This window comes from Rhinolophus sinicus, chromosome 1 (genome assembly GCF_057876585.1).
Source record: "Rhinolophus sinicus isolate RSI-liver-muscle chromosome 1, RSI-T2T, whole genome shotgun sequence".
NCBI classification, from domain to species: Eukaryota; Metazoa; Chordata; class Mammalia; order Chiroptera; family Rhinolophidae; genus Rhinolophus; species Rhinolophus sinicus.
Genome location: NC_142501.1, coordinates 54,060,178 through 54,074,208, shown reverse-complemented (window position 1 = coordinate 54,074,208; position 14,031 = coordinate 54,060,178). Strand labels below are relative to the sequence as shown.

Here is a 14,031-nt window from a genome sequence, read left to right as displayed (position 1 = left end):
TCAACTTTCCAGCATTTCTTTAAAATGGGAATTTAAATGCCGTAACCATTGGATTTTGGTGGTGTTCTTTGAAATCCAAAAACTATCTATTACATGATGATATTAATAGTAATAGAATGCTCAATAATTATACATAAGTCCTCCCCCCCTTTTTCTTACTTTCCCCATTTATCAAAGTTGGATAAGATGGAGGCTTTTAATCTACCATAGGCTAATTTATCAGCATGACACTATATATCTAGGATAATTAATTACTAGAGCTTGCCACGCTCAAATAAGGTGACCTAAAGAGTTTCATCACTTTTTTTTTGAACCTACAATTATGTGTAATTCTTAAACAGAGGCGATTGAGCTAAATTCTGATGTTCAGATGCCAAGAGCAGAAAAGTTCTTCCTGATGCTTTAGAACATAGGCTTGTTGCTGTGACACAAACTTTACTGCTGAAGTAAGTCTGCCCAAGGTCATCACATCGTCCTGGGCTGGCTTTAGAGCAGAGAAGGGAGGGCAGGATTAGAGCAGAGGATGATGGTCCTAACATGCCAGTAACACTTCCTCCTAGAGGAGAACAACGTGGAGCATGGAGGGGCAGGCCTGAGGATGCAGGCATGGGTGTGAAAATGTAAAGCCAAAGGGGAATATGAGAACCCAGTGAGATTAGGAAAACCAGAATTTCTTAGGCTGTCTGACCCAGTGCCAAGAGTTTACCTGATTCATGATGGAGAATTTCCTCCCTATCCTGTTGTCTGGCAGTCGTATGCCGATCCTCCGCATGCCGTCTTCTGACTCTGACTTAAACACCTTCTCGGGATCCCCCTTCTCCTCTCCTTCCGAGAGTTCCTTTTGCTTCCTCTTCTTCCTTCTGTTACGTCTTTCCTTGGCACTCTTGGAACTGAGTTTAGAAATTTCAGATGAGCTCCGAGGAGAGCCTCCCTCTTCTTCCCCTTCTTCCTCTATGGCGTCTTCTGAGACCGTTCCTGCGGAAGTGGCCATCGCGGCAGCCTAGGAATGGAAGGAACCACAGCACAGACCAGATCAGAAGCGGTTACCTGCAGGCACCCAAAGCCAAGGAACTGGTGCAGATCCTGTCTTCTCCCTCAGATAGGGAAAGGAGGGAAAACGGGAGGAAAGGAAGCCAGCCTGTCAGAGGAGACTGTGGCCAGGGCCTGGCTGCCTCCATATTGCAGGTGAGTTTGTATTGTGGCACACAGCGCTCAGTAATCAGAGCAGAACCCAGTGTGAGAACTTTGGGACTTATTCTCTTGAGTATCTCAGATAAGAACTTGGCTGTATTCTTGATGCCAAATGATGTTTTCTGAACACGCTGAAAATGAATGCTAAGAAACTATATAATACCTATGGGCCCCACAGTAGAAAAATATGTATATACTTGGATAAGGACTATTAAGGTTTATTAGGGATTACAGGTTTGTTTTTCAAATTTTACTTTACTATTTCACCCTGTAACTTCTTTTCAATTACAATCAATATTTTTCATGACTACAGAGAATCTCTGAAGGAGATTCCAATGTTTTCCACAACAAAAAGGCTATGCTTACATGAAGCACTATACAAATTGCTCTGGTCACTTTTTTCTCCCAGCTACCACAGCAGTTGAACACTGAAGAGTTGAGAAATTCAACAAAAGATCATATTAACCAATAATTTGGCCATTAATACAAATGGAATAATTGAACCCACCACCTGCAGTTGTTACTTGGGTTGTTTTAATCAGATCAATGACTTCTATTTGACAATGTGCCTAGAAAAGATCAATTGGAGTGGCAATCAGACGGGGCCTTAGCCACAGCAACCTGGCAGGAAGGAGTGTTGCAAAGAATTGATCATCAACCTGTGCTTCTTCCTGTTGCTTCTTCAGTTGCTCCAACATTGCTTTGAATTCAGCCTCTTTCTGCTCTGCCTCCTCCAGTGTTGCCTGATTCTGCTCTTCATAAGCCATGGCCACCACAGCCAAGATCAAGTTCACCAGATAGAAAGACCCCACAAAGATGACCAAGACGAAGAAGATCATGTATGTTTTCCCAGCTGCTCGTAAAGTCTGTAAAGACAGAGATAATTTTCTGAGTCACTCGCGTCAAATGAATCAGGCTGAATATTCCCCTGTAGGGAGGGGCACTACTAAATTTTGCACCAGACAGTCCTTCCCTGTGTGGTTCCCTTTCATATTGCAGAGCACTTAGCATCCCCAATGGCCAAATGGCCTCTCCCATCCTCAACTCACAGTAAATGTCAGTAATACCTCCCATTCACTGTGATGAAAACGGTCCTTTTCCACTTCCAAATATACCTAATATACTCCCTATCATAGACAAATGCTTGATTTTTTTTTCTAAAGGAAAAAAGTTGCTTTGGGCTAAGAATTATATTTGCCTTTGTCAGTCAGTTCTAAAACAAGTATAAAGAAAGTAATACAACACTTCAGCCCATTTATCCACTAGTCCTCCAAGAGCATTAACAGAGAAATTCCATTTCTGGGATCAGTCCCAAGTCACAGGAAGACCCCATCTTGCGTGACATCCTTCTTTATCCTTTTGTAATAGGAGGGATCTTTAAAGAGGGATATAGCATAGAGGAGAGGGGGGAGGAAAGAAAAAGGAAGAAGCACCCTAGGACTGTTCCTTTCACTAGCAGTGAGCAAACAGACATCAAAGAGCAATTGGGTTTTAGGTTATGTATACGGGACCCACTATTACCCACTAAAGTTTTCATCTTTTTCTTTTCAACCACAAATACTTAATGGAATTTAACATCAACCATAAGTATTTCATGAGAAAGAACTGAACCTGAGGGAACTCTAGGCTGTCGAATAGAAAGTAAGAATTCCTTAGGGGATTTGAATTAGAAGCTTCCCTTGAAGAGGTTCCTCTATGCTTGAGGGGACATGTTTGTCATTCTCAAACTAACTGGCGTCATCAAATGCTAGAGTCAAATAGAAAACCCTGGATTACCATAGAATTTCTAAGCTGGAAGACCCTCGGCAACCACCTGGACTAACTCCTCCGTCACGAGCAGCAGAGTTAAATGACTTTCCTGGAGCTGCCGATGTGGCCCGAGAATGGTCCTGACCTTCTTAAAGATCTGTCACATCAGCTTGAAAAAGTCCAAATGTGTTACAAATCTCAAAAATATTGATGCATTTAGATTCCAAGGTCCTTGTGGATAGAAATCTCATCTTTATAATGTCTAGCATCATGCTTTGCACAATGTTTAATTAATATTTCTTTAAAAGATGCCCCAAATCCAAAAATCCAAAAGCAGAAATACAGCAGATGGTCTGATGAACAATAGGAATAGGCAGACATAGCCGATTCCCAGGCCAGGCAGGAGGCTGTGAGCCTCTATAGCTATGCATCACTGAGCATTAAAGAACATGAAGGAAGAGACAAGAGCTGGGAGGATACGCTTGATTTTATAAACCAGAGAAATACCATCCTAAGATGATTGTATAATGTCTTCATGGAAGGTCTCTTACATAGCACGTCCCCAGCCCTACACATCTTCATGCACTTTCTATCACCAAAGAAAAAAGAGGTATTACTTACCAATTGATACAGGTTTTCCCAGTAGTCCTGGGTCATGAGGCGAAATAACGCCAAGAAGGCCCAGCTGAAAGTGTCAAAGCTTGTGTAACCATAATTAGGGTTCCTTCCTGCTTTCATACACTGGTATCCCTCTGGGCATTGCCTGAGGAAGGAAAGGGACATTCAGGGCTTTTCAACATAATTCTACCCAGTCATCAGCTGTAAGTCATCTCCATGACCTTGTAGGTAATAAATAACCATCTATAGAGCCAGGCCAACACATTGGAATTAAAAAAAGACAGAAAGAAAAGAAAAGAGAGAGAGGAAAGAAATAAAGTAGCCAGGTCAATTTTCCAAAGAATGATGTCCCGAGGACACCAAGGTATCGGAACCACCAGGCGTGCCTCTTAAAAATGCCGATTCCTGCGTCCTACCCAAGACCTGGGAATAAAAGCCCCGGATAGGCGGTCCATGAACCTGCATTTTTAAGAGGCACACCAGGGGATTAATTTTCAGATGTGACAAAATGTGAGAAGCACTGTCCTTGATTCATAGCAATGTGTAATTCAACCAAATTTAACTGAGCTACTATCCCTAACGACAAACGGCTAGAAGTTCCTCTTAATCATCTCCGTTCCCTTAACACTCCCTGTGACAACCTGTGTCATCCTGGGGTTTTCAGTGACTTTGGCTATAACAGATCTTCTGCTTTTAGACTCCCCTGATAATTATTTCAATGTAATTTCTAGTTATCTACTTCCACACAGAAATTAAATGGATTTCTACTCGTCATGGTCATCTTAAAACACCAATTCCCTGAATAATGGCACTACACCCTACATTTATAGAGCTTTCTGTTTACAAAACACTTTCGTGTACGCCATTCTTATATTAATCCTTTGAGGAAGTGCAGACATGACTTATCAAATCCATTTAATAGATGAAGAAATTGAGTCTCACATGAGTTAAATGGCTCGCCCACGGTCTTAGAGCGAGAAGTAGCAGAATCAGAGGTCTGCACGCTCGTGTTCACTCAGCATTATGCACAAGAGCTAGAACATGGAAGCAACCCAACTGTCCACCAGCAGATGAATGGATAAACAAAATGTGGTACATACACACAACAGAATATTATTCAGCCTGAAAATTCTGACACATGTTATAACATGGGTGAACCTTGAGGACATTATGCTAAGTGAAATTAGCCAGTTACAAAAAGACAATGACTGTATGATTCCACTTATATAAGGTACTTACAGTGGTCAAATCATAGAAACAGAAAGTAGAATGGTGGTTGCCGGGGGCTTGGGGGAATGGGGAACAGGAGTTATTGTTTAATGGGTATAGAGTTTCATTAACGGGAAGATGAAGTTTCATTCTCCTATAACGGGAAGTTTCCCTCATGGGAAGATGAAGAGTTCTGGCAATGGAGGGTAGGGATCGCTGCACAAAAAAGTGAATGTACTTCATACCACTGAACTGTACACTTAAAATGGCTAAGAGGATACATTTTATGTTATGTGTAGTATTTTACAATTAAAAAAATTGGGAAAATATATGATGTTGCTACCCTTCCCTCCCCCATGCTGTCAGGCCTAGCATATTTTGGGTCTTCTTTGGGTTCTCACCTAGCACTAAGATGGTGTCTTTAATCCATATTTTATTGGTTATTGTGATAGAATGAGGGGATTCTAGAAGAGACAGGCAAGATACCTGGTGTTATAGATTCTATTTTTGGCCTTTACCACCTTTGATTTTGGCTTGAGACTATCGGCACATTCAGCTACTAGTAAAATGTCAACTTTGGATGGACAAATATGAAACAGAAAGAAAATCTGAGTCAACCAGTACATTAGACCAATTAGGGTCTACTACTTGAGCACAAAGAAAAGTGAAAATATTGCCCATTTTTATCTGACAAACTGTTTTAAGGGAGGAGAATAAAATTAGGTGAGCTACTTACCCAGCATCAGAACTGTTCCCACAGAGTAAAGGTTCTAGCATGCCAGGAACCGTGTAAAAATTTGCTAGAAAAGTTTGAAGAGGCAGGAAATGAATAAGGCAGATATAAGTGAATCAGAGAATCAGGTTATACTGTTCCTAACTAGCCCCAGCAGAAACAGTTATTGATTTTAGCTCATATAAATCTTTTCTGACATCAGTGAAACCTGATAAGAATTCTTTCCCATTATTTTCCTATCTATATATTTAAAAACTAAAAGTGCTACTGTAAAGCCCTTAGTGCAACGTTCTTTTCAGACACCTGATTTCCACTCGTACTTCAAATGTAAATGCTAAGTTCTGGTACTTGAATCAAAGGGATCTCAAAGAGAATTTTCTGAGTTCTTTACCCCTTTATACAGCTTGATGCTTCTAGCCTTGTAACTACTCTTTACCAAAGATAAACTAGAAATCCTCAGTGATCACTAGTTCCCATGTCCTATATTAAATTAGAAGGCATGTTCCCCTTTCTTGCATGTGTCCCTGAAATCCCCTCTGCAATATTTTCTTACGGCTACTTAACTGCCTTTATTTCCTTAAGAGGGACTAACAGTGACATTGCTAACTTTTCCCCATTCTTTTACGGAAGTACTACTACACCAAATGTTCCTTAGTGTAAGACCCGAGTGCTCTGCTTCCTGAAATGAAATTATTAAAACTCGTTAACAGTAATAGGATCAAATGGTGCCTTAGAGATTACCTGACTCCCTAGACCAGATCGATTACTAAAGTCTTGCAGTATTAAAAAAGCTTACTGGGTATATTCTGGACCAAATGTTTGAATATCTCAGGTAACCCAGCTAAGGAAAAAAGGATTTTTATCAAGCAACTAAACCTGATTTTCAAAGCAAAGGTTTAGGGGTGCGTGTGACAAAGCTACAAAGGTTCATTTGTGGTTTTAAAGGGAGAGGAGAGAGAGGAGGAGAAACGGCTAATGTTTGAGAGCTTCTGAACACAATCCTACCTCGAGGAAAGGGAATAACTTCACAAGGCTACTTCCAGTAGCACTGGCATTCCTTTCTGGCCCCAACTACTTTTTAAAGCCCAGTGGTGGCTTCTGACCATGTAAACTACAGACAGATTGTTCTTTCTCTTCTTGCAGAGAAGGGGCCACCTACTTTTATTGTTGATATACTCTTCCCAATCAAAGCCTTTGGTGCCATTTTCAAGATAGCTATCATTGAAGTTTATGGGCCACACCACACACTTGTTTCGCAGGTTTCCCATGAACAGCTGCAGTCCGATCAAGGCAAAAACACTCAGGCAGAACACTGTCAGAATCATGACATCTGACAGCTTCTTCACAGACTGAATGAGGGCCCCCACAATGGTCTTCAGGCCTGAGGAGATAGAAGCCCGAGAATCAGAGTCACCCCACAGCCCTCCCCGCCTCCCCGGCCTCCCTCCTGGCTGCCAGCTTCCACTCCTTCCCACAGCAACACCCTTGACACATGGCCACGTTAGCTTTTACACCATGAGCATAACAATGGGTCAGCAATATTATCGATTTTTCCAGAAATATCCATTTTTAAGTCAATAATTATTAAAAAGGAAAAAAGAAAGTTCCTTCTCCAACATGTGGCTCATTTGTCCCCGGAAGAACTTGCCTGTGTCTGACTGCTTCTCGCTCCTAAATGAGCCAAGCTCTTCTTACTTGCCCCACGGCCTTCACGTGTGCTATTCCCTCTGCCTGGAATGCTTCCTCCACTCCCGTCCCTCTCGTCTCACTCCTATTCATCCTTCCAGTCTCAGCTTAAACATCAATTCCCCCAGAAAGCCTTTCCTGACTTTACAACTCTTCTCCCTCCCCCATTATTGTTAGTATTTTAATAGCACCTTGTATTTTCCTCTGTAGCATTTATCATGGTTGTAATTAATTATTTATGTCTGTCTTGTTCATAGCTGCATCTACACTTCCTAGCCCACGGCAGTAAATATTAGTTGAATAAACAAATGGAAAAATCAGGAATTAAAGAGGCTTCCAGGTTGGAAAGAGAACTACTGGAAATTTAAAAGCCAATAATAAGTGAGAAGGTACAATAGTATTTTCCCAAGATCTCTGGAAATGCCAATGCATTGAAAGATTATTATCCATTGAGTATTTATGGTCTGTCTTTTCATTTAAACATACACCTTCTCTGTATCACGTATATGCCCTGTTCTCTACAACTGACCTTTTTTCTATCTTAGATTTAAAAACCAAAAAAAAACCATATAACCTACTTGAATTTGAGGTTTAAACGCAAGCCACGGGTTCAAATTTGGACCTGTAAGTAGATTTTTTTAACTGCACCGGGAAAGATGAGTGAGAGGAGACACAGAAAAATATGGTTATGGGTTCATGATGCGTGGGTCAAAACTGAGCCTACGTGGCTCTCCTGGGCATGCCCAGACACCAGGCTATCCAGAGAACATGGCTAACAAAGTGCTGAGCATGGACAGGAGGCAGACACACAGCCTTGACGCACAGGCCTCAAGAGGGATCTCATCGCTGATCTGCTTCTGAAGGCGAGAGTATTGGACGGAAATTCAAGGAAAATCCCATTCCTGGCTTTGAAGTGTGAGGCTGGGTAGATAATGACTAATCTTAACCAGGTGATACCACTTACTTTATGGCCTGAGCAATACACTTAACCTCTTGGAATATCAGCTTTCTCATCATTCAAATGGGGGTAATTATAGCTGACTATCACGGGCTGTTGTGAGGATTCAGCGTGAATCATATAAACACTTAACACAGCACCTGGTACATAGTAAAGGACTCAAACATTATCCGTTTTTGTCTGAACCTCAGTTTACTCATCTATAAAAAGGTATTCACAATACCAGCCTCATGCGGTTGTTGTGAGGTTTAAGTTAAGATAATGACTACAAAATATCATTTACAGTACCTGGCGCTTTACACTTGTTTGCTATCACTATTGTACATGCACTGCCCTCAAAGAGGTCTGATTGGGACAATGACACTGCATGGCTAACCTCGGCATGACGGTGATCTAATGGGAAATACGGACATGACTCTTCTTTTGCTATATTTGGCAAGCAACCCCCTAGAATTTTCCAAGTTGAGTCCCACAGAATTTTCTGTCTGAGTCCAATAGTGGTAATGGATGCTGTGCCTGGTACAAAGCCAGCACTTCATATATTTTTATTGAAAGAGTAAATGAATGAGAAAGTTTCTTTCCTCTCACAGATATCCTGAAAGGGATCGAAGAGAAGTTAAAGAAAAGAACCAAGAGTTAGACTGCAGAGGTGCAAAGTGCGCAGGGCCCTGTGCTTTCTTATGGAGCGGGCCTTCCATGGGGACTGTGGCCACCAGAAAGGTTAGGAAGAGCTCGCCTGGGCTCTAGGACACAAGGCATCTCTAATCCGATCCCTCTTCTCCTCCCAGGCTGTGCAAAAAGAGCACCAGAGAGGGAATCAGAAAGCAGGAATTCTGGTCCTGCCTCAGCCACTATTTATGACCCACTGTGTGTTTTGGAAAAAATTTAAAGTCACCTTACAGTCTCATTTTCTTGTACATAGAATGTAGATACACACAGGAGTACATGCAGTGGGTAATGGAGGAGAAGCTGAAGAATCTTCTCTAAAAGTCTTTTAAAATAGGGCAGAATGATTTATTTGTTTGCGATTAAAGTCGTCAAAATGTCAATCTTTTATTCCTAAGGCCCTGGAAAATTGGATCACAATCACAGAGCGAGGTAAGAAGGTATTGGTGGCATAAAAATAGAAGGCAGCATAAAGAAGTAAGAATTGTTCCAGTGTTATGGAACTTATTGCCACAAGTTTCTGAGGAAAACTCCTTCATTATAGTTGGCTGGGTAGGGGCAGGTCTATATTGGGTAAATAATACAATTCTAGGCTCCTAAAATTCGTTTGTTTTCAGAGTCAAAAGGTGATCTTGAAAAGAGAATACTTGGAAAGGTCACTGAAGAATGGCTGTAAAGTTTCTTTTCCAGGACTTCTTTACGAAGAGTTTATTATACAGCCATTTCTCCTGGATGGCTCAGACAATCACCTGTGTGAACACTGGATGCTCATTCAAGGCCTTTTCTATTTCTACTTTAAATGGATTGAAAAATTAGCTGGAAACTGCTGTTTGTTACCCTGTGTACTCGTAACAAGAGTATAATAATACAAAATAGTCAAACCAATGTAGCTGTGATATAAATAAATAAATAATTGGGGAAAAAATACCCCATGTAATTGTAGCATGAGTCTAATCTGATTTGCCTGGCCTGGGAAATCTCTGGACAGTTCCAAGCCCTTGTTAAAGAAATTCCCAGCCAGGAGCTCAAACTCCCCTGGCTCCATAAGGGCGAGCTCCCAGCAGACTTGTTTGTAGGAAGTGACCTTCTAGTAGCAGGTTTTAGAAGGCAAGGTAGACATCTGACTTAAAGCCAGATCCTTTCCTTCAAGAATTTAGAACAGGACGAGACAGTGCAGCAGTCTTTTCATGTGGTGGGAATGATAATATATACATTTGGGAGCTAAGTGGTAGCTATATTCTGTCATTATATCAGGATATATCTGAGAAGTAAAGGTGTTTAGTATGCTAAGAGGTAGAAAAAGGAAATAGACACATGGAGAGAAGAAAAGGAAAGACAAAGTACTTCCTGGTATCTGGGGCTTTCTGGCTCTACATTCTGGTTTCACTGGCTTCCAGAAGCCCCATACATTCCAGCCCTTACATTCCTTGAAGTACTCCTGTATCTTTTCACTTGTAACCAGAGATGCTCCTCTAATACACCCACCATAATGAAACCTCTCACTCCCCTGAGGATAGATCTGAACTCACAATTAGCTGGTTAAACATCTCGTCTCCATAAACCATATGTCATTTCTCAAGAAATCTGTAAACATGAGTCCAGAAAGCTAAAAAAATAAAAAAAATTCTTCAAGTGTTTTGCTTGGAGTCTAAGGCTTAGATCAACTCCTTGGAGAGAGTTCTTTTAGCTTTCAAGAAGTTTAAAGTAGAAACTTAGGTTGCAAATTGTATTCAGCTGTTCATACTTCAGAGGGGCTCAGCAAAACAAAATCTTAATTAAGCAAGAATACTCACTAACTAACATTAACTGCGGCTATCTAAAATGTTTACTTTCCAAAATTCTCATTCAGATTACCAGGAGAAAATTAGAGGAAGGCACAGGAAGAAGAAAGGTGGCCCTCAATTACACAGCAATATTAAATATAAGTGGTCACTGGAAGAGACACTGCCCTCAGCCAAGACTCCTCTTCCTTCCATTACGGTTGATAATTGCGAATGGCCATGTCAGCAGACATCAATGCCAATTTCTGGAGAGATGCCATCAATGCATTTTTTAAACTCAAGTCTTGCCAGAAGGGGCTGCCATGTGCTAGTAAACGCAGCCAAGCAAAAAGTGCTCACTGCGACCCCCAGCAGAGGTCAATGAAGGCCAGAAGTTGCTGGTAGAATGCCCGACCTGACATGTGCAAGAACGGAGAAGGCCCCGGTTCTGGCTGTGTGGAGAAGCTGTCTTGCTTCTTCTATTGGCTCCCAGCACCACATCCCAGAACAAGCAAGATACTGACTGAAAACCGAGTATCCAAAACAGAGCAGAATGCTCCTTCAAACGACTCCTACACAACAGAGTGTGCAACGGAAGCCACGTGGGGGCAAATCAGACAGCGAGAACTCTTGGAAAAGGCTAACACGAGCTGGCTCTGGGATGTGTCTGAGCACAGCCGTTAATATACTTACTATCGATCAAGGAAAGACAGTGGGACCCAATGTACAGAAAGGAAGTCAGACATTTAAGGAATTTGGGGAAGCAGGCAAAGCCACTACAATCCCTTGGACAACAGAGCCTGCTTATGTGCTTAGTCCAGAGAAATCCGCCATGCATACTGGGATCAAAATCTTCCATGATTGTGATGCCAGATTATAAATTTATATTTCCTAGTTTGTGGCTCAGGTTGAGAAATCTAACTGGTCTGAAGCAACGTGAACTAATTCTGCTACAGAACTAACATTGGAACAGGCCTCAACAGCAGTAACAATCAGTGCTCACCCCAAGGGAAAGAACAGTTCCCCAATTCCCAGTCTGGCTTAGTCCAGGCAAGTGTTAGGGGTAAAGTCATGCCAGGTCAACTTTCCTGCTGTAGATTCAATCCTCACAGTGATAGTTCTGGAAGGTTCTTCACATCAAGAGTAATTTGGGAGAGGCTTGGGGGGCAAAGATTTATTTCCTCAAGGCCAGGTGCACATCACAAAGTCTGACCAAAACTAAAGCCGGCTCAAAGGTGGGTCCTGTGGGGTGCTGTGAGTCTTAGGTATTCTTCCCCTTAGGGCCACTATGTTACAGCTTTAGTTACCTTTTCTGAGAAAGCAATGTGGACAAAGGAGAAATACAAAAGCAACTGAATTAATAATTAGAATATTTTAAAAGAAACAACAAACCTGAATATAATCTTGAAACAATCTCTCTTCACTATGTAGCAGAAATTGCCATATTCATAACGTATACATTTAAAGAAAATGCCTTCTTTGCAAATACAGGGGGTGGAAAGGAGAAGGGCCTATCATTTCCCTGCTCCTTATCTGATCCCACAGGTAAATAAAGTAACAGAAATGAAAGCAGAGAAATGAAAAATCTGAAAAACAAAAGACAGAAAGAAAAAAATCCAAGAGAAAAATAATCAAGAAATCATAACTCTAAAGGGAACACAATGCTCACAATGCTGTCAAATCAATGCTGATGAACAGAGAAGAAACAGTGCTTCTGAGGAGCCATTCAAGTGAGGCCCTCCTGACTGGTTTTATTTATACCATTAAGTGCTACACTCTAAGAAAAACCTGAGGCACCTGCTTTGAGATTTCTATCACCTTATCTCCGGGCATGTTAGGCCTGTGGCCCATGGTCAAAGCATGTAGACGATGGAACTTCTGACAAAGTCACTTAGAAGTTCATTTTTGTACCCAGGTCCTAGATAAATACAAAGTGAAAGCTACGTTTTAAGACACGTGATTCTATACAGACTACTCCAACGTCAAGTTGAATCTGGACGCTTCCAGACCAAAGAAAATTTAAAAAGAGTCTCCTTCTGTAAGTTTTAGCCAGACTTTGCACGCACTGTTCTCTAAGTCAAGCCCCCTGAAGCAAACGGGAAACCATGAATGATACATATCCAGGTGCAAAGGGTGAGAATGTGGTTTGGGCTTTCCTAAGCGACACAAGAAGGCTCTAAATGAAAGCTTCTCTTACGCCAAAGGCTGGAGCTAACTGATGCTCTGTACTCTCCAATCTCCTGGGTGTCCTGGCGACCCTGACACACGCAGACACCTACCAAAGATGCTAAGAGAGAGGACAGCGCCAGCCCAGGTGAGCTGGCTGAGTGCTCCACGAAAGGGAAAACTCCGACAGGGAGCTGAGGCTTGGAGAGCCTTGTGAGATCTTGTAGACCCCATGTTGGTTTTGTGGTTGCTCTCACTTCTGTTTGTGGCAACTTTGGCAAAAACCGATAACCAAAGTGGAAATGGGAGAAGGCAAAGAGAGCAATTGCACTGAAGTGATCCATGAAAAAATGTGTATGCAAAGTAATGGTTTTTTACTAAGAGGGAACTATAGCCCAGCCTCTAAGACAGTGCAGTCAAAATGACTTAGATTTCCAGTCAAGAGCTGGCCCAGATCTATGGACTCACGCACGGGTACTCCCACCTTAGAAGGAGACCTGGGTAACAGGCAGGTAGGAACAGGACAACCGCCCTCTAAGGGAGAAAGCCCGACAGATAAGTTGAGAATTTTACGTGGGATGACAGAAGTCTCTCATGAGGGAGACGTCATTTACCAAATAGCAAGTACTCTGGGTTTCTCTTACTAACCCCAGGTAGACTGGGGAGCAAAAGAACTTGGGATTAAAAAGTCACACTTTAATTCAAATATCATTATACCATTCGCTGATAGTGATCTACGATTGGCTTTATTATCCCCTGAAAACTTACTTTCCATTAACCTCCTGAATTTACTTTCTGTTAACCTCCCGAAGCCAGCTTATTTGGGGTGCTTCTAGAACCAGGAATCCAGGAATCTACTTCCAATTGTGAAGCTGATGTTTAAATCTTGATACAAATCCGTTCTTTGGGCTTAGGTTTCTTCTTTATAATAATAACTGCTACTACTACAGTAATTTATGGAGCACTACTATGGGCCAGGAACTGTGTTTATTTATTTATATATATGGTACTGGAGTATTAAGGGTGACTAATGTGACATCAGTAGAGAGCTAGCGCGCAGTGATGATGTGGTCAGAAGTTAACCATATAGCACAGAGACAGAAGCTAAGAGCCAGACCAGGGATAGCATCTGCTGCCCTAGTTAGTGAACAGAACACAGCTTTCCAATTTAATTCTGGAAGAGAAGTTTTGAGATCACAAGAACATAAAGAGACAGATGCCTGGCGGAGTACGTTGGGGGAAGTGAGCAGAAAACACGGGATCACATTTAAGAGGCCAGAGGAGGAAAGAGACCA

General features: G+C 41.8%; 1 protein-coding gene across 9 annotated transcripts in view; it reads right to left on the bottom strand.

Annotated features, from left to right (window-relative positions):
* Positions 1-14,031, bottom strand: part of SCN8A (sodium voltage-gated channel alpha subunit 8) — a 164,158-nt gene that overhangs the window by 74,284 nt on the left and 75,843 nt on the right. For all 9 annotated transcript variants that reach the window (XM_088799440.1, XM_088799442.1, XM_088799446.1 and 6 more), the window contains exons 7-11: positions 6,660-6,881; positions 5,504-5,567; positions 3,562-3,703; positions 1,851-2,057; positions 707-1,000 (exon numbers count right to left, since the gene is read on the bottom strand). In XM_088799440.1, the coding sequence (XP_088655566.1) occupies positions 707-1,000; positions 1,851-2,057; positions 3,562-3,703; positions 5,504-5,567; positions 6,660-6,881 (929 nt within the window). The remainder of the gene's footprint in view (positions 1-706; positions 1,001-1,850; positions 2,058-3,561; positions 3,704-5,503; positions 5,568-6,659; positions 6,882-14,031) is intronic.